Source organism: Saccostrea echinata, unplaced genomic scaffold (genome assembly GCF_033153115.1).
Source record: "Saccostrea echinata isolate AGI-Se365-2 ecotype Australia unplaced genomic scaffold, CSIRO_AGI_Sech_v1 ptg000010l, whole genome shotgun sequence".
NCBI classification, from domain to species: Eukaryota; Metazoa; Mollusca; class Bivalvia; order Ostreida; family Ostreidae; genus Saccostrea; species Saccostrea echinata.
The window spans coordinates 57,706-78,027 of record NW_026889759.1 but is presented as its reverse complement, the minus strand read 5'-3'; the positions used below and the strand labels follow the sequence as shown (position 1 = coordinate 78,027).

Below are 20,322 nucleotides of genomic sequence, written 5' to 3'. Positions count from 1 at the left end.
AAGTCTTCAAAATCACAAAACCTTTCATTTTACATCAAGAAAAAGGGGCTGGTCCCTCAAATTAGGGGCTCAGAGGGGTCAAAAGTCTTTCATGTTTAATTCCTTCATGATCAATAATTTGTGATACATTATTGAAGCAAAGATGCTTATCTTAACAATTTACTACAATATATGGTAAGTTTTTGATCATATGTTACGTAATAAGGGGTCACAAGGGGCCAGAATGCTAAATCTTTGACGCTTTATATCTCGAAAAGGGGGAATATTTTGATAAGCAATACTGAACAAAAGATGGTCAGAATAATGTTCTAAACAATATGCAACCTTTCAATTTTTGTCAAACGGCCCCATTAAGGACTTGGAGGGGTAGCCCCTAAATATTTCCATTCAGTATATCTCTTCCACGAAAAGAAATATCTAAAAAGTTGATGAACAAAAAGTCTTCAAAATCACAAGACCTTTCATTTGATATCAAGAAAAAGGGGATGACCCCTCAAATTAGGGGCTGAGAGGGGCTAAAAGTCTTTCATCTTTAACTTCAACGATCAATACTTTGTAATACATTACTGAAGCAAAGATGCTTATCTTAATTTTCTACATTATATGATAAGATTCTGATCATATGTTACGTAATAAGGGGTCACAAGGGGAGAGAATGCTAAATTTTTGACGCTTTATATCCCGAAAAGGGGGGATATTTTGATAAGCATTACTGAACAAAAGGTGGTCAGAATAATGTTCTAAACAATATGCACCCTTTCAGTTTTTGTCAAACGGCCCCATTAAGGACTTGGAGGGGTAGCCCCTAAATATTTCCATTCAGCATATCTCCACAACGAAAAGAAATCTCTGAATAGTTGTTGAACGAAACGTTTTCAAAATCATAAGACCTTTCATTTGATATCAAGAAAAAGGGGCTGACCCCTCAAACAAGGGGCTCAGAAGGGCCAAAAGCATGTCATCTATAGCTCTTTGATAATGTGATATCAATCAAAAGCATGAAATCTAATTAGGGAAGTCTATATATTATTATCTTTTAACAAAGATCATAGTCAAAATCATATCTCATCTAATCGAAAAATCGGACGGAAGACCTACTCGTTGTTCGCAACGAGATCTCATCTAGTTATTATTATTAAGGTCTTCCGTCTCCAACGGAAGAACTTATTGTTTTCGTTCGGTTTCTTTTTCCCTATTATTAAGGTCTTCCGACTTCAGAGGAAGACCTTACTGTTATTCTTAGGTTTCTTTTCCACTATTTTTATTATTGTTTTTTTTTTCCTACCGATTTTGTGCACGCGAGTTCTCGGAAACGGCTCGCCCGATTTTCATTAAACTTTCAGGTCTGATAGAGAATTTAAAAAATCTAGATATATATTTTTTTATTTTGATGACGTCACTTCCGGTCCGGAGATTTTCGAGATTTGGTGATTTTAGAGGGTTAGTTTGTCCGGGCATTTTCAAGAAAAGCACTTAACACAGGAACGTGAGATTTTCAGTGATGATAGAGCAACATATGTAGATTTGTACTTGGAAGTTCATTTTTACCCGAAATACCAAACATCAACGTCCGCTACTGCCCAAATTTTTATCTTCTTTTTCCTACTTGTTAACTTTGATGCCTCATATCTTGCTTATTTCTCAAGGGATTTTAATAAAAATTTCAGAGTTTATAGACGTTACAAAACTCTATCAGAATAATATAATATTTTTCCAAAATTCACTTTCGCTTTCGAGTAATTTCCCTTTAAGTGAAAATTTAGGGTCTTTAATTTCCAGACAAATATTCCGAGACTACGAAAGTTGGAACATAAATACTACTGAATATAAGAAACAGAAGCAATGAAGTTGTGAACATTGGTTTTCATTGGTTTTTGTTTTTTGATTTCTGCGTTCAAACTGCCGCTAGATAGGGGTCAAAAATTAGGATGCATGAAAGAGCAAACATTGACACATGTTTTCCTTTGTACAGTCCCTGAAACGTTCTACTTTCCCACTTGAACGGTGAGCGAACGCTGAACGAACGGTGAACGAACGGTGAACGAACGCTGAACGAACGCTGAACGAACGCAGAGCGAACGGTGAGTGAACGATGTGTGAACGCTGAACGCAACTTGGTGAACGATGTGTGAACGGTGAACGGTGAACGGTGAGCGAACGCAGAACGCGAACGGAGCGCAAACGCGAACGCAAAGTGAACGCTGAACGAACGGTGAACGCAAGATGAACGATATATTCGGAATGCCTCTGATCTTTTCCTTGCATTGAAACTATTTTATTGTATTATAATGTTAGGTGCCAAAAATAAATAAATAAATAAATAAATAAATAAATAAATAAATAATAAATAAGTGAACCAATAAAGGAATGAATGAATAAGTCAATAAAATAAATTCTCCAGAATTGTCCTAAGAAAGACATGAATGCACATTAAGTTTTTAATCACACGATTTTTATCGCATTAAAACATTGTAATTGTTGCCCAACGCTGAAGTAGAAAAAATATTTTTTTTTTTAGTTGGAAAATAAAAATGTTTATTCTTATTTGATAACAAATCAGAGAAAACTTCTGACTTACAGAATGAATTAAAGCGGTTGTAACATCCATTCATATATCTCCTTGTCAAGGCGATTTCGTGTAAATCAATGAAAAAAAAATTAATTACAAAGGTCAGTGGACGTTTTGCATTTATACGCTCGTATTTTAAATGTTTTATACAATAATATATTGTGTCATTTCTATTTTTCATGATGATTTATTGAGCAGACTTCTACATGTATCTGTAGATGACGGTGATTAAACTCGGACAAGATAATACAAAGATGCATATTCATATTATTTGTTATAAATTAAATTTTCAGAACTTGATATTTAAGTAATATGCTGTTATAGTGTTTATTAAACAGACAAATGAGAGAGAGAGAGCAAGAGAGAGATTCCGTTTTAGCCCCCCCTCCCCTCCTTTCAGGCTTCACTAAATGTTTGTACCTATATCAAACAAAAACTCTGAATTTTTTTTTTCTAATGTATCAGACAGTGAAAGTAACTTTTTTTAAATCAACAAATCATATCCATTTGTTTGACAGTCATACTCGTTTTTATTCTCCTGCTTCAAGTCCACGTGCTTGTCCTGTCAATCAAAATCATTCGACACACAGTGCAGGTGTGAAAGTTTCGTCACATCGAAGGCGAAGTGCGAGTTTGTTTGTTTATTTATTCCTTAAGCCATATGGCTTATCAGATTACAACATTACAAATACAGGATGTATAGCACGGAAGAAATATACATTCATAAAATATCTACATATACTTGTTTTAACATACGATTGTTTGTATACAATATTTCCAACCAAACATTAAAAAAAAAATCCTTAGTTTACAGATGTAAATCTCTAAGTGCTTCTGCTTTTTGGAGGAATTTCCCTATATTACTTAGTTCACTCACATTTTCAGTTGATAATAATTGTAAAAGTTTATACATACTAGGTCTATACCAATAATACTTTTTAATATACAATTTCCTGTACTCATGATAAAGTGAGCATTTTAATATAAAATGGTACTCATCTTCAACCTCCATTTGACAACAAAAACATAACGAGTATTTCCAACAAGTTATAACATTTATTTTTATCATTTCTAGATTTGATTCCAACATTTAAATAATAAATGAATAAAATACATTGGCATTAACACTTGAATTTGAAACATACTCTCTGCCAATTTCAAATACCACCGCCGACACGTGTACATTTTGAACTACTATAGTTTTGTGACTTTTTTAGATGCATGTTTGTTTTGAGACTAAAATTTTTGTTCTAAAAAAGACCTTAACTTTTTTTTAAAATGTTAATTAAAATATTCTGGAAATACAGTACTGTCTAAGGTAACCGATTTAGGGGGAAAGGGGGGGTATTAATCATATCGAATGGCAAACATATAAAGTTACGCTGAAGAAAGAATTTTTTTCTCTATAACTATAAACTTAACATATTATAGTAGAGAAAATTCTGTAGTGCATTACATTTTAAATAAATATTTCCTTTAACCACACTATCAATTTCATTCGCTCCAAAGATAATAAATTAACAGGATATCCGCAGTACTATGTATAACTCTCAGAACTAGTTCTATCATATTTTTATATTAATTGAAAAAAAAACGTGTTAGAAATAAATATTTTCGTAATTTTTCTTATTTTACTTGGATAATTATATCACAAACATTTAATTTAACAGAACAACAAATTGTTGCAGTGCTTGAAGTATTTGCACATTGCCCTTGGTTAAATTTAATATTTCAGCATCGGTCTACATAGGTACAGAATGTGCTTATAACAACATTTATTTTCCAGAGTAATTTAATAAATAACCTAACAGCTAAGTTAGAATAATAAATATATATATCGTAGATATTTTTCCCCATGAAATAATGATTCTTCAAACACGATATGTTAGTTATTAAATTAAAAAAAACTGTAACTCCTTACCTACAAAAAGATAAGTCCTTTCACTTCGGAGTTCCGAATGACAATCAAAACTGAACGATAGGTGAACGCTGAACGCAAGGTGAACGCAAAGTGAACGGAACGAAGAGCGAACGCTGAACGCTTTGTGAACGGTGAACGCAAAACTGTGAACGGAGAGGGAACGGTGAACGCACGGTGAATGAACGGTGAACGCACGCTGAACGAACGGTGAACGAACGGTGAGCGAACGGAAAAATGGGAAAGTAGAACGTTTCAGGGACTGTATCTTTTAAATAAGAAATATTTTATTAAGACATGTAGAATAAAAGTTGTGTACAATTTAATTACCTTTTATTTGACACCACTAAAAAGGAGCTGGCCCCTTAAATTAGGGATCTAGGGCCCTTGAAAGTTTTTGCTTTATAACTCAAAAACGAGAAAATATTTCGATATGGCTGTCGATAAAAAATTGTTCCTTTATACCTTCTTTGTCTCATGAAAACATTATTTTGTTCGAGTCTTGTGTATGGTAGGGAAAAAAAGCTAGACCCGTAAACAAGGACCCGTTTTCATTTGGCTAGTGAAGAAGAACTCTTTATGCGTATAACTGAAATAAACTTGCCATAAATAATATATCTTTCAACGCTGTATCCTAATTTTTTTAAATTAGGCTTTAAACGTGCTCTTTGGTTCCTGTTCAGATTATTTGGTGACAACTTTCTCTCTTTATTGTGTTTTAAAGTAAAGAACCTTCCAAGAGAGAAACAGAAAAAGTACAAGTATCTTTTCTTTGTTCAAATATGAAAGCAAACAGTATAAACGCCAAAAAAATTTTAAGAGTCAAATAATTCACAATCATTAACTGCGTGATTCTTACATTCATCTGAACCCCAGATTCTATTCTGTTTACCGTTACGTAACCCATCCCTCGATCACGCGCGGCCGAGAAGATCTAAAGCGATCCACCGCGTGTGAAGCATTGACCCACAGTCGTAAACAAAATAAAAATCGGCGTATGAAGTCTATTTTGTAAACACGACAATTAATGAACAATTATTAATATCGAATATTTGAGATTATGTTGGTTTATCTTTGTTTTAAACATGTTAAATTTGATCATGATACATGTAGCCTTAATCCAGAACGTCTAGCCAGGTTTTGTGTTTGTTTACAATTACGCAACCATTAACCATTCCTTCGATCGCTTGTGGTCAAAGCAGTCCATCGTGTGCATGTAAACCAGTGCGCAGTCATCAAACATTGTTGTTCTAAATCTAATTTACAAACACAACGACTTACGGGAAAATATTATTTTCTTTAAGTAAATCGAATCTTTCAAATAAACTATCTTAATATCTTAGATTTGATTTAAGTACAAAACGCTAAGCATCTAATCAGTCTTAAATTTTAAATATTCATTATCTCCATATTTCGATTGTTTTAACGTTACCAACAATTTATTTCCCATCTGCGTTTACTTTAATATAACCATTAAACACACAAGCTTTGCGCTTTCTCTGCGTTTTGAAACAGTAAATTAATCCGTTTTCAACACAAATGTTTCCAGTCATTTTTTTTTCATCACAGGTTTTTATCGTGATTATACCAACTTCAAACTTTTAAAGAGAATCTTCCGAATCATAAGGGTGACCAGTCTTACTTTAAAAATGATTCGTTATTTTGAAAAGTAAACAATGAAATGGATTAAACATTGATAGGTAACTCCGTCATGTGGCCAAGGTCTGAACTTCATAAGCGACTTCTGTGTTGCACTATGCCTATTTATATTACAGGGTTGATAGTAAAGTTTCACTAAAATACCTCAAGAAAAAAAGCAATGAATTTTGTTTTTATAATTAATTCAAAACCCGTAAATTATCTTTTTTAAGTATAGTATGCTAACATCATAATTTTGTTGTGGGATTAAATATCGGTAGCGGGCTATACATGTAGATAACAATAAACCTATATCGTATGTCCAGAACTGTAAATTTCAGAATGCATATAACATATTTTTTAAAATATCAATTGGGACGGAAAAGGTACACACCGGGAAAATTTTAGTATCACTTGAATACCCCGGTATCTAACTGCAGAACTGTACATGTAGCTTTCCAAAAAAAAAAAATAATAATTTATTGACGGACCGGAGTCTCTGGTCATCCATCCCATTTTTTTTTTAGACCAGTGAACTTCAGTGCAGCAACTGAATATCACAAATTTATCATTCTTAATTTTTGACTTTTTGACTTTGACAACTTTATTTCAATTATTAAAATCATAATCGGCAGCCTTTGTATCATAAGCTATTAAACTATTTGTATCGTTTACCGTATAGAATTGAGTATTTTCTTTCAAATAATTGACTTGTAACTTACGTACATTACTTTTCTGGGTTAGTTTTAAAACATACGAGAGAGAGAGAGAGAGAGAGAGAGAGAGAGAGAGAGAGAGACTCATTTGCTCATGTACATATATACCAGGTAGTTCCTGTATGAAATATCGTCCAATTTTCTTAATTTTATTTACAATATCAATCATAATCTCTCTATTCTGTAAATCTATTTGTTGATTATTTTCAACTTCAATCACAATATGTAGTACTAAAATGAAGTCCATGCACGGGTGCTTTTGTACACCTGGAAATATTTTTATTTAATCCTTCGTCCATGCCTTCCTCCTTCACGTAAAAAAGATTAATTAATAAATTAACCGAACGAGGTTGAAAAAATGCCGGACTATTTTTTTTTCTCAAATTAACTGGATTGAATATACTTTTTTCATTTTACTGTACACGTGTCCGGAATAAAACTGCGTGGTTTGGGTTTGTCAAAATGTTTTTAGACCAAGATAAGTCAGTCGCAACTTCTCGGGCCTTTCCAACTAACGGAAAAAAACTTCGAAAGTATTACGTAGACCCCCCCCTTTCCCAAACTTTGAAATAAATGACTAAAAAAGATCTTCCTTCTATGAAGGAAGATATTTTATCTGTTGAGTATTGAGTTTAATTTTATTGAATGTAAAGAACTCCGTCTATCCTTAATAAAAAGGAAGCCACTCCATCTTGTATAAAATTTTAACATCCGGTAATGTTAAAACATTCGGGGTTGTTTTTCCGACCTCTGACGGAAACGCCCGAGATGATGCGATTGCGGAATCAGGATTTTTAAACATCTTCATTAGACAGTTTCGCTTATTTTGCACTACGGGGTTTTTGAAAAAAAAATGTGTTGATCGACATCCGAATAAAATGGTAATTAAATAGAGTCCCAAATATATCATTGGCGAAAATTTGTTTTATAAAAAGTGTTTCTTACAAAGAGATTTATATATGTACGTGTAGCTAACCCTAAATAGCTAAAGATTTATTGGTTTTGTCTATAGCAGATGTTAATTTAGTTCTTAGCTGACATTAACTTACGTGTATAAATAAATATAAAAGCCAATTGTATGTATGTATGAATGTATGTTGTTTAACGTCCCTCTCAAGAATTTTTCACTCATATGGAGACGCCACCACTTGCCAGTGGAGAGCTGCAAATTTTATCCTATACTCGGCACTTACGGCCATTGAGCAGTGAGGGATCTTTTTCGTGCCAGCACCTACTGCGACACGGGACCTCGGTTTATACGGTCTCATCCAAAGGACCGGTCTCCATGTCCCACAGTATTCCGAAGTAATCATTCATATTTATAGGACCGATAGTTGATTGAATTTCCTCTCATCAGTAAACGTATATCCCCCCCCCCCCCCCCCCCCCCCCCCCCCCCGGAAATAGATAAAATGCTTCCCTTCAGAGGCGAAGTTTTCAATCATTTTTTTTGGGGGGGGGGGTGCGTCAAAATGTCGATCGTAAAAAAATTGACTACAAAAATAATTTCAAATTTTAATCAGTACCCCATCTCTCAGGGCCCGTCTGTCCCTCCAAGTTTGCCCAGGCTATGACTTTTTGGATTAACTGGAAGCTCATACTTGGTACAAAGATTGCCAATGATCCTAGGGTGTGTCATGGTCTTGATCCAAGGTCATTCCAGCAAATTCAAGGTCAGTGGAGAAAGAATAAATGTTTTGTCCGAGCCATTTATTTGTAATTGAGAATCACTGGAAGCTCATTCTTGATACAGAGATTGCTTGTGACAAAAAGGTTTGCTTCGACTTTGACAAAGAAAATTGTATTATTACGATCTAGGCTGTAATTTTTTATGTTCGCACTTGGTACAAAGATTGCTTATGGTCCGCCGGTTTTAGATGACTTAAAATAAGGTTATTTCAGCAAATTTAGGGTCACTGGCAGAAAAAGTTGTAAAATGCCTGTCTGGGATATGAATTTCTAAGGGGGAATCACTAGAACTTCTTTCTTAAAACAGAGGTTGTTTGAGATTGAGGGTTTGTCTTGACACCGACCCAAGGTTATTCCGTCAAGTTCAAGGATACTGACAGAAAAAAATTAATTTCTATTTCATGCTATGATTTAGTAATAGAAAATCACTGGAAGCTCTTACTTGAAACAGAGATTGCTTATGAACGGAGGCTGTGTCATGACCTTGATCAAAGGTCTTTCTGGCAAGTTCAAGGTCACTTGCAGAGAAATAAAAAAAAAACATGTCCAGACATAATTTTATTATTGTTTTTTTCCTACCGATTTTGTGCACGCGAGTTCTCGGAAACGGGTTGTTTGATTTTCAGGAAACTTTCAGGTCTGGTAGAAAATAAAAAAAATCTTAGATATTTTTTTTTTTTTTAATGACCTCACTTCCGGTTCGGAGATTTCTGCGATTAGGTGATTTTTAGAGGGTCACTTTGTCCGTTCGTTTTCTAAAAAACACTTAATATAGGAACTTGATATTTTCAACAATGATAGAGCAATGTTCATAAATATGTACTAGGTAGTTCATTTTTTCCAGACGTGCCGCACTTTGACGCTTGGTATGCTCCAAAAATAGTCTTATTGAGAATATAAAAGTTTTTAGCATTTTTTCAAGAATATCTCTTTACTTGTAAATATTTTGTTAAAAGATATAGAACAAAAGTTGTGCAGAATGGCAAGATCTCTCATTTGATATCAAAGGGATCTACAGGGGCTGAAAGTGTTTTCTCAATATCTCCAAAACTATTGAGAATTTGTGATACATCAAAGAAGCAAATTAAAATGACAAGAAGAAGTGAATAAGATTGCCGAAAGTCGTCAAATAATGCCACTTCCGGCCAAAACGGAAGTAGTCAAAAAATGCATATTTTTGCCATTTTCGACATGTTATTAGTTAATTTCTGTAATCAGAAGCGTCCAACCAAATTTATCATCCCTCAACATCACTTCCGGTCAAACCGGAAGAAGCCAGAAATAGCTTATTTTGCAGGTTTTGATGCAAAATTGTAATTTTAAAGTCACTGGAGACGTCTAAACTCATTCCTTTCTCTTGTTAACGTCACTTCCGGTCAAAACAGGACGGAAGACCTACTCGTTGCTTTGCAACGAGCTTTGCTCTAGTTATTATTATTATTTTTCTTCCAACCGATTTTGTGCACGCGATTTCTCAGAAACGGCTGGGCCGATTTACATCAAACTTTCAGATGTAAAAGATATTCTATTGATCTTGATAGGTTTTTTTGCTTTTTGATGACGTCACTTCCGGTCGTGAGATATGGACGATTTTCTGATTTTCAGAGGGTCAGCTTGTCCTGGAAACTCCTCCTAAACGACTAAAGATATTGAGTTAAGATTTTCAGTGAAGATAGAGGAAAGATTGTAGATGTGCAATTGGGCATCTATATCTTTCCAGCTCAAATGGCGTTGAAGCTCGCCTGGGCTCGAAAAATAGGCTCACAAACATCTCGCAAAATTTGACACGTTTTCTTTTATATCTTTTTACCTGTAAATATTTTGTTAAAACATGTATTACAAAAGATGTGTAAAATGATAAGACCTTTCATTTGATATCGAGAAAAAATGGCTGATCCCTCAAAGTAGGGGCTCACAGGGGCCAAAAGTCTTTTATGTATAACTCTTTAACGATCAATATTTTGTTATAAATTACTGAAGCAAAAATGTTTATCTTATCGATTTGCAACTATATGGTTTAAAATTTTGATCATATGTTACGTAATAAGGGTCCAAAAGGGGCCAGAATGCTAAATTTTTGACGCGTTAGATCTCAAAAAGGGGGAATATTTTGAAAAGCAATATTGAACAAAAGATGTTCAGAATAATGTTCTAAACGAAATGCAACCTTTCAATTTTTGCAAAACGGCTCCATTAAGGACTTGAAGGGCTGGCCCCTAAATATTTCAATTCAGCATATCTCGAAGACGAAAATAGATTTCTGAATAATTGTTGAACAAAAAATCTTTAAAATCACAAGACCTTTCAATTGATATCAAGAAAAAAAAAGGGCTGATCCCTTAAATTAGGGGCTCAGAGGGGCCAAAAGTCTTTTATGTATAACTCTTGAACGATCAATATTTTGTTATATTTACATTTGCAAATGTTTTCTTTTATATAACACTATTGAAAGCAATGCGTATCTATATCCGTATAAACACGGGTTCCTCACCTCATAAACGTTCGACGTAATTTCTCAGTGATGTCATAAAGGGTCGACGCGCAATCAGAGGATCAAACACGTGCCGTTGGGTTTGAAAAATAAAACGTTTCACGCGTTAAAGATTATAATCAGGCAAGTATAAAATATGAATAAGTCACAAATGTAAATATAAGTAATAAGGTATCATTTTTAAACATCTATCGGGCTATAAATACGGGTTGGTACGAGATCAAATTTACCATAAAGCCCTTCGGGCTTTATGGAATTTGATCTCGTGACCAACCCGTATTTATAGCCCGATAGATGTTTAAAAATGTTTATCTCAACAATTTACAACGATATATTATGATATTCACATCATATGTTACATAATTACATAAGGGGCCAGAGTGCAAAATCTTTGACGCTTTATATCTCAAAAGGGGGAAATATTTTGAGAAGCAATATTAAATAAAAGATGTTCAAAATAATGTTCTGAACAATATGTGAACTTTCAATTTTGGCTAAATATCCCCATTTAGGAGTTGAAGGGCCAGCCCCTAAATGTTTCTTTCGCATATATCTCGGAAACAAAGAAGAATTTCTCAATAGTTGAACAAAAAGTTTTTAAAATCACGAGAGGCTTAAGCTGATATAAAAAAGGGTAAAAAAAAAAAAAAAAAACGAAAATCTCTCTCCAATTCTTATCTCATCTGATCAAAAATCGGACGGAAGACCCACTCGTTGCTCGCAACAAGATCGCATCTAGTTATTATTATTATTATTCCTCCCAAATTTTGTGAACGCAATTACTCAGAGATGGTTGGATAGATTTTCACAATTTTTCACATGATAGTAGGCTGATATATGATGTTTATATAAAATTGCGTTTTTTTGAAAAATTCACTTCCGGTCTGAAGTTATGTCCGAATTTCCAATTTTTAAATGGAGTTTTGTCCGGAATTTTTCTCAGAAACAGTTTGAGGTAAAGATGTGAAATTTACAGGAGTATTAGATCATGACATTCTCTTTGTTTCAAAGTTGTTTTCATGTGTTTCCGATACTTCCTGTCCAAACCGGAAGTGAACTTGTGTTTGGTCAATTTTTAACTTTTTTGTTTTCTAATATTTTTTCAAGATATTATTATGTATAACAGAGGTTATTCTACAAATACTAAATATATAATTTGTTTTGAAATCAGATTCCACATTTTGTAGATTTTCAGTACCGTCATTTTCCCTATTTACCTAGTGTGTATACAGTAGGCAAAGAAAGATAACTCTGACTTGTAAGTGAGAATAGAACTTTCGAGATAAAAGTGGAAATAGTATCGATGACGTCAGAGACATATACATTCTAAATATCAAAATATTTAGACGTTCCATATTCACTCTTCTAAATGTAGGAGTACGTTGGTTACCGCTTCCAATGCATGTATAGATATATTATAGTTATATTTATGGCCCCTGGGTCAGGGGTTCTGGTGTTAGGCAGGGCTCTATTGATTATGTGGTGAAAATGCATTAATTCTTGGAAAATCTTCTTCTCTGCTCCTGGGTATTATTTAAACAAAATAAGTGCATGGTTATGATGCACAAGGATGCCTTTTCCAAAATTGTGAAATTCATGGCCCCTGGGTCAGGGGTTCTGGTGTTAAGGTGGGGCTCTATTGATTATATAGTGAAAATGCATTAATTCTTGGAAAATCTTCTTCTCTGCTCATGGGTATTATTTAAACAAACTAAGTCCATGATTATGATGCACAAGGATGTCTTTTCCAAAATTGTGAATTTTATGGCCCTGGGTCAGGGGTTCTGGTGTTAGGGTGGGGCTCTATTGATTATATACATGTAGTGAAATAGTGCATTAATTCTTTGAAAATCTTCTCTGCTCCTGGATATTATTTAAACAAACTTAGTGCATGATTATGATAAGCAATGATGCCTATTCAAAAATTATGAAATTCATGGCCCCGGGGGGGGGGGGGGCTCTATTGATAATATAGTGAAAAAGCATAATTTCGTTAATAATATAGTGAAAATACATTATTTCTGTATAATAATCCTGTCTGCCCCTTAGTGTTGATAAACAAAGTGCATAGTTGTGATGAACAATTGCGCTTCTTAGAAATTTTTTAAAACTTCGGGTCCCAGGTTTTGGTGTTTCGGGGGGGGGGGGGGGGGGGGAGCTATATTGATATTATAGTGAAAATGTGTTGATTCTTTGAAATTCTTGAACTAAGTGCATAGTTATTATGATGAGGGTACCTCTACCAAATTTGTGAATTTCATGACCCTGGGACATGGGTTTTAGTGCTAGGATAGGGCTGTGTTGAATCTGTAGTGAAAATGCAGTATTTCTTTGAAAATCTTCTCTTCTCCTTGGCAGATCGAAGGCAAACAGAATAAAAGTTTTAATAAGCAAGAATATTTTTACCAGATTTTTGAACATCAGGACCATTTGGTCAAGTGTTCTGGTCCTGGCCAGGGCTCTATTAATTTGTATTCTACTGGGAGGAGTTATTCCCCTTTACCATTTACTTTTGATAATTAATCACTGTAAATAATGTACTTGAAAGGTTAAAAGATTGATTATGCAAAGGTTATGCAAGAATTATTATTGTATAATACAAAAAGTACTTTCATAGTTTTAATGATCAGGTAGACTTGTAAATAAGAAATAAATCAAAATGAGACAAAAATAACTTATCTCATTAAATGTTCTTCAAAGACCAAGAGAGGCCAATGTGAGAGGTCACAGTATGGGATTAAAAGTGGTACAAGAACTAATAGTTTGTTAATTGTCTGCATTGCGATAGTGATAAATGGAGGATAGATTAGAATTTAATTTATGAGTTGTTACTGAATACTAGATAATTATTTCATTGATCCTGATCATCCTATTTCTCTTGTTTTTGGGCAACAAAGCTTCATCTATCAGTTTATTTTATACTTTATGGATCCTCTAAATTGCTGTATTATACTCAGGTGACCTTTAAGGCCCTTGGGCCTCTTGTTTCGTTTACTCATGAATTTACTGGGGCAAGCTGCATAGATTTGATGATGGTTAAAGGATTTTCATCATCAAAAAGTAAAACGTATGTGATATATTTTAGACTAAGCTGGTTCCAAGTGGGCCCAAAGTGGTCATAACCTGAAAAACTTGTGATACTCAGGTGACTTTCTGGATTATGTGTCTCTTGTACGAAATAAGTGTCTCTTTACTTCTGATGAAATTTTACCTTTTATTTTACAGGGTCAACTGGCACTCTTAGATGCTGTGGAGGACTTTAGTCAGAAAACTCACTTAATGAAATACTTCAAAGACACACATAACCCAAGACCCACAGATTTCTTAGGAAAGTTTTATGCAGGACATGATCCTTAAACCATCCAAAATAGGATAATTGCTATTCATCACACACACACACAAATGTAGACATTGTTAACAAAGTGTTTGTTAATATTCTCTCCATAGTAATAAAGCAGAATTGGAATTTTTCTTTCTTATTTCAGAGCTCCAGATAATTTTTTACCTCAAAGTGTATTTACTCCTTGATTTTCAAATCAATGCAGATTTTGCTTTTCAGCAAAATAATCAAAGAGTATTTTGTTAATCTATTTCTCTTTTAACATCTAATGTTGGACAGTGATCAGAAATGGCGGCGAGAATGTTCAAGTAACCGCCATATTACGTTTTCAACAAGATTTTTAGCTTGTTATCGAAATAAGTGTTTTTGAAAGAGGAATGTAAAAAAAAAAAAAAAAAAAAAAAAAAAAAAAAAAAAAATGGACAGTTTCTGCATTTATCAGTTAGGTCAGGGACCTATATACTATATACCTAGTATATAGGTCCCTGATAAGGTTAATGACATTTTAAAAATTGTCAGCTTTTTGCTATAACTGAGAAACATTTCGTTTTTTTTTTACCAGAAAGACCATATGATAGGCAAAGTTACCAGGGGCACACTGAATTTCATTTAAGATTAGGCCTATATCGATCATAGCAAAATATCCAGCTCCGTTGTTTTCCATTTTGTTTGTTTGTTTGTTTGTTTGTTTTTAGTCCCCTACCGGTGAAACCGGAGGGGACTATAGGTTTCCTCTGAGTCTGTCCATCAGTCTGTCTGTCCGTCTGTCTGTCTGTCTGTCTGTCTGTCCCTCTGTCTGTCTGTCAGTCTGTCCCACTTGGTTTTCCGCACTTCTTTCCTAAACGGTTGCAGATATTGAGCTGATTTTTGGTATGTGAGTGTATCTTGATGAGTTACAGATCAAGTGTGCATTTCGTTCCGCTTCATTGATTTTTGACGGAATTACGGCCTTTTCAATTTTTACGGGTTTTCCGCAATTTTCTTCTAAACGCTTGTAGATATTGAGCTGATTTTTGGTATGTGGTTTTACCTTGATTAGTTATAGATCAAGTTTGCATTTCGTCTCACTTCATTAATTTTTGACGGAATTATGGCATTTTCAATTCTAAACGGGAACCAGATTACACTTGCCGGTAGGGGACTAGTATTGCTAATGCAATACTCTCAGAATGCTTGTTTAAATCAAAAATATATATTTAGGTTTTGCAATATAAATTGTTGGCATCGAGGTAAAAGTTTTAGAGTTACTCCCGTTTGCATTAAAAGTTCCCGTGGTGCTATTTATAGCACAGGAGCATGTGAAAGGCAAAAAAGCAATATTATTTTCATACCATTAATAAAAGTTGTCGGCGGACTTTAGATGATATTATTGCTACAGAAAAAGCTAAATAAACAAGAACTGTTTAATAAACAGTGATAAAGAATAAATTATACACCAGGCATGTTTTTGCCCAATTTTGACAATATCAACCTGTACGCATCAAGAACGAAAATTTGGATGTTATATGTTATATGAACAGTGGAAATCTGTGATATTTTTAGACAAAGTACAAGTATTTAATATTCAGATCTTTCTCTCGAACTCTATATCGGCCTAGGTTATTCCGAATACGCTTAATCAAAATTTCCTTTTGATAAAAATTCAAACACTGAGCTAACTTCAATTCACATAATTAGTTAACATCCAATCCGTTGTACGCAGTACTTTCGTAGCGTAATGCATATTTATGATTCCTAATGCGTAATTGTATGCCCTGTTTTAATTTTTAATGCGTATTTTGAAAAATTCAATGCATATTTCTGCAAATACGCACCTTATCTGGAGCTCTGTCTTTTTTAGCTCACCTGAGCTGAAAGCTCAAGTGAGCTTTTCTGATCACTGTTGTCCTTCGTCCATCCGTCTGTCTGTCTAGCTTGCTTTTTTTCCGTCTGTATAAACTTTTCATATTTTCAACTTCTCAAGAACCACTGGACCAATTTTAACCAAAGTTGGTACAAAGTATCCTTGAAAGAAGGGGAGTTAAAATTATTAAAGTGAAGGGCCAAATCCCCTTTCAAGAGGAGATAATCAAGAAAAGAAAAAAACAAGGTGGGGTCATTAAAAAATCTTCTTTTGAAGAACCATTGTTCAGTAAAGCTAAAGCTAAAACCTACATGGAAGCTTTCTGAGGTAGTGTTGATTCTAAACTATACAAATCATGCCCCCCAGGAATAGGCTGGGGCCACAATAGGGAATCCAAGTTTTACATTGAAATATATTGGAAAACATTTTAAAAATCTTCTCAAGAACCATTGGGCAAGAAAAGCTGAAACTTAAGTGGAAGCTTCCTGAGGTAGTGTAGATTCTAAATTGTTCAAATCATGACTCCCAGGGTTAGGGTGGGCCACAATAGGGAATCAAAATCTCTTTAAAAATTCTTCTTCTCAAGATGGAACTTATTTGGCAGCTTCCTGAGGTAGTGTAGATTCTTAATTGTTCAAATCATGGCCCCTGGGGTTAGGGTGGGGCCACAATAGGGAATCAGAGTTTTACATTAAAATATATTGAATTTTTTTTAAAAATCTTCTCAAGAACCATTGTGTGGGAAAAGCTGAAACTGATGTGGAAGCTTCCTGAGGTACTGTAGATTCTAAATTGTTCAGATTATGACCCCTTGGGGTTAGGGTGGGGCAACAATAGGATTGATTGATTGATTAATGTTTTATGCTGAATCAGCACTATTTACCCATATATTGGCAAGCCACAATAGGAAATCAAAGTTTTATATTGAAGCTTAGGAAAAAATTTTTAAAAATCTCCTCCTCAAGAAGCACGGGGCCAGAAAAGCCAAAACTTACTTGGAAGCTTCCTGAGGTAGTGTTGATTCTCAATTGTACAAATCATGGCCCCCAAGGTTAAGGTGGGGCCCCAATAGAGATGCAAATTTTTACATTAAAATATATTGGAAAAATCTTTGAAAATCTTTTTCTCAAGAACCACTGGGTCAGAAAAGCTAAAACTTACATGGAAGCTTCCTAAGGTATTGTAGATTCTAAATTGTTCAAATCATGGTCCCAGTTTTTGAGTGGGGCCACAATAGGGAATCTGCAGATGGGCATTGTTAAGCTCTAGAACAACCAGTTGAGAAATCTATGATGTAATATTTGTTATAATTAATGCCTACACCACAGGAGATGTATGTACATCAAACACTATAAGGAATGGAAAAATCATTGAAATCTTTGTATCAAGGTTGACATGATTTTCTTGCACTCTAAACTGTTTATGATAATTGAACAATATTTGATGGGCGTATCATGCTGTTGTGGGGCACTTTGTTGTCAAATTTGTCAAGTATCCTTGGTTCATGGGCTCTCATTTAATTATTCTAAAACTAGGGGTGTGGGTCACAGGGGGACAAGAGAGGGAAAATAAAATTGGAAAAACAGAAATACTGGTTGCTAAAATATCTTAAGAACCTTTGGGCAGATTATCACCAAACTTGCACACAAGGATGAGGATATGTTGTAAAATAAAATTTATTCAAGGTATCACCCTAGGACAAAGGGTGTGGTCTCAAGGTTACTTCAAAATTGATAAAAAAAATTATGTTTTATTAAAACTGATTATTTGCTTATTAAAAGAACTAGGATTATCAAATCTTTTCAGTTGATGCATCTTAGGACCTCGTATCATGTTGACCCAAAAGTAGGTCACAGTTACCTACTTTTTGAAATTTGCTAGCTCCGTGATGGGAAGGTTGTGTTCAAATCACGGCCGCGACTGACCAAAGTCAATAAAAAAAAATGGTAGCAACTGTTCCTTCGCTTAGCGCTCAACACTTGAAGTGAAAGTTGTGGGTCCTTTGAATGAGACCTTAAAAACCGAGGCCCCGTGTCACGGTAGGCATTGGCCGATAAAGATCCCTCACTGCTCTATGGTCCTGAGTGCCGAGTAAAGGTCTAAATTTGAAGCCCTTCACCGGTATATTATGACGTCTCTATATGAGGGAAAAATTCTCGAATGGGACATTAAACAACATACAATAAATCACTCTAAAGAAAGTTTGGGTATATTGTTTTTACCGTGGTCCATCCGTCTGTCACACTTTCTTTTTCCTCAAACTCCTCTTTTATTTAAAGCAGTAAGCAATTAATCTTCTGGAAAATGGTAGATGGTGTCCTGTGAATGTGCAATAAAGTTTTAGAATTTTGAACATTACCCCATGGGCAAAATTGGGGCCAAAAAATGACGTTCTTTCTACAAAAACCTGGTTCCTAGAACTCCTCTTCCCTTTTACGCAGTAGCCTAACCATCTTTTTAAAGATGATTGGTGGTTTCCTGTAGATGTGCAATAAGATTTCGGAATTTTCTTTTCACCCTGGGGGTTGAAAAATGACAGGTTTTTTTATAGAAAAGGTTGTGGTTCCCAGAACTCATTTTACGGAGTAGCCTAATCATCTTTGGGAAGATGATTGGTGGTGTCCTGTAGATGTGCAATAGGGTTTTTGAATTTTCATTTTCACCCTTGTGGTCACATGTTTTTTAGCTCTACTGGTCAGAGACCAGAAGAGCTTATGCGATAGTAAGGTGTCTGTCATCCGTCCATTTGTCTGTCTGTAAACAATTTTTCAAAATGCTACTCCTCTTACAGTTTTGGTCTGATTTCAATATAACTTGGCACACAAATAGACTACACTAAGATACATAATTTAGTGCATCGGTTTTTGATTTTGATGAACGTTGTTGCCATGGTTACTAAAAATAGAAATTTCTGTGACATTCATTTAAAACTCTAGTCCTCCTACAGTTTTGGTCTGATTCATTATAACTTGGCACACGAGTAGACTACACTAAGAAACAAAATTTAGTGCATCGGTTTTTGATTTCGATGAACGGTGTTGCATGGTTACTAAAAAATAGAAATTTCTGTGAAATTCCTTTAAAACGCTACTCCTCCTACAGTTTTGGTCTGATTACAATATAACTTGGCACACAAGTAGACTGCACTAAGATACATAATTTAGTGCATCTGTTTTTGATTTCAAAGAATGGTGTTGCCATGGTTACTAAAAATAGAAATTTCTGTGAAATTCCTATAAAACGCTACTCCTCTTACAGTTTTGTGTGATTTCAAAATAACTTGGCACACAAGTAGACTGCACTATCATACATAATTTAGTGCATCGGTTTTTGATTTCGATGAATGCTGTTGCCATGGTTACTAAAAATAGAAATGTCTGTGAAATTCCTTTAAAACGCTACTCCTCCTACAGGTTTGGTCTGATTTTAATATAACTTGGCACACAAGTGAACTTCACTTTGATACATAATTTAGTGCATTGTTTTTTGATTTCAGTGAACGGTGTTGCCATGGTTACTAAAATTAGAAATTTTCTGTGAAATTCCTTAATAACACTTCTCCTCCTACAGTTTTGGTCTGATTTTAATATAACTTGGCATACAATTAGACTACACACACTAAGATACATAATTTAGTGCATCAGTTTTTGATTTCGATGAATGGTGTTGCCATGGTTACTAAAAATAGAAATTTCTGTGAAATTACTTTAAAATGGTATTCCTGCTACAGTTTTAGTCTGCTTTTAATATAATTTGGCATACAAGAAGACTAAACTGAGATACATAATTTAATGCATCGATTTTTGATTTCGATGAACGGTGTTGCCATGGTTACTAAAAAAAGCAATTTCTGTGAAATCCCTTTAAAACGTTACTCCTCCTACAGTTTTGGTCTGATTTCAATCTAATTTGGCACACAATTAGAATACACTACGATACATAATATGCATTTCGGTTTTTGATGTGGTTACTAAAAATAGAAATTTCTGTGAAATACTTTAAAAACGCTACTACTCCTCCTACAGTTTTCTTTTGATTTCAATATAGAAGTAGACTACATTAAGATATATAATTCTGTTTATTAATGCATGTTGCAAATCGAAGTGCTACTTTGTTAT

The 20,322-nt window shown here is 34.4% G+C and overlaps 1 protein-coding gene across 1 annotated transcript in view; it reads left to right on the top strand.

Moving 5' to 3' along the window:
- The window catches only part of LOC133184095 (NADH dehydrogenase [ubiquinone] 1 alpha subcomplex subunit 6-like), a 97,641-nt gene extending 83,154 nt beyond the window's left edge, over positions 1–14,487 (top strand). The window contains exon 3 of the mRNA XM_061318925.1: positions 14,247–14,487. Within this exon, the coding sequence (XP_061174909.1) occupies positions 14,247–14,378 (132 nt within the window). The 3' untranslated portion in view covers positions 14,379–14,487. The remainder of the gene's footprint in view (positions 1–14,246) is intronic.
- Positions 14,488–20,322: the final 5,835 nt, after the last annotated feature.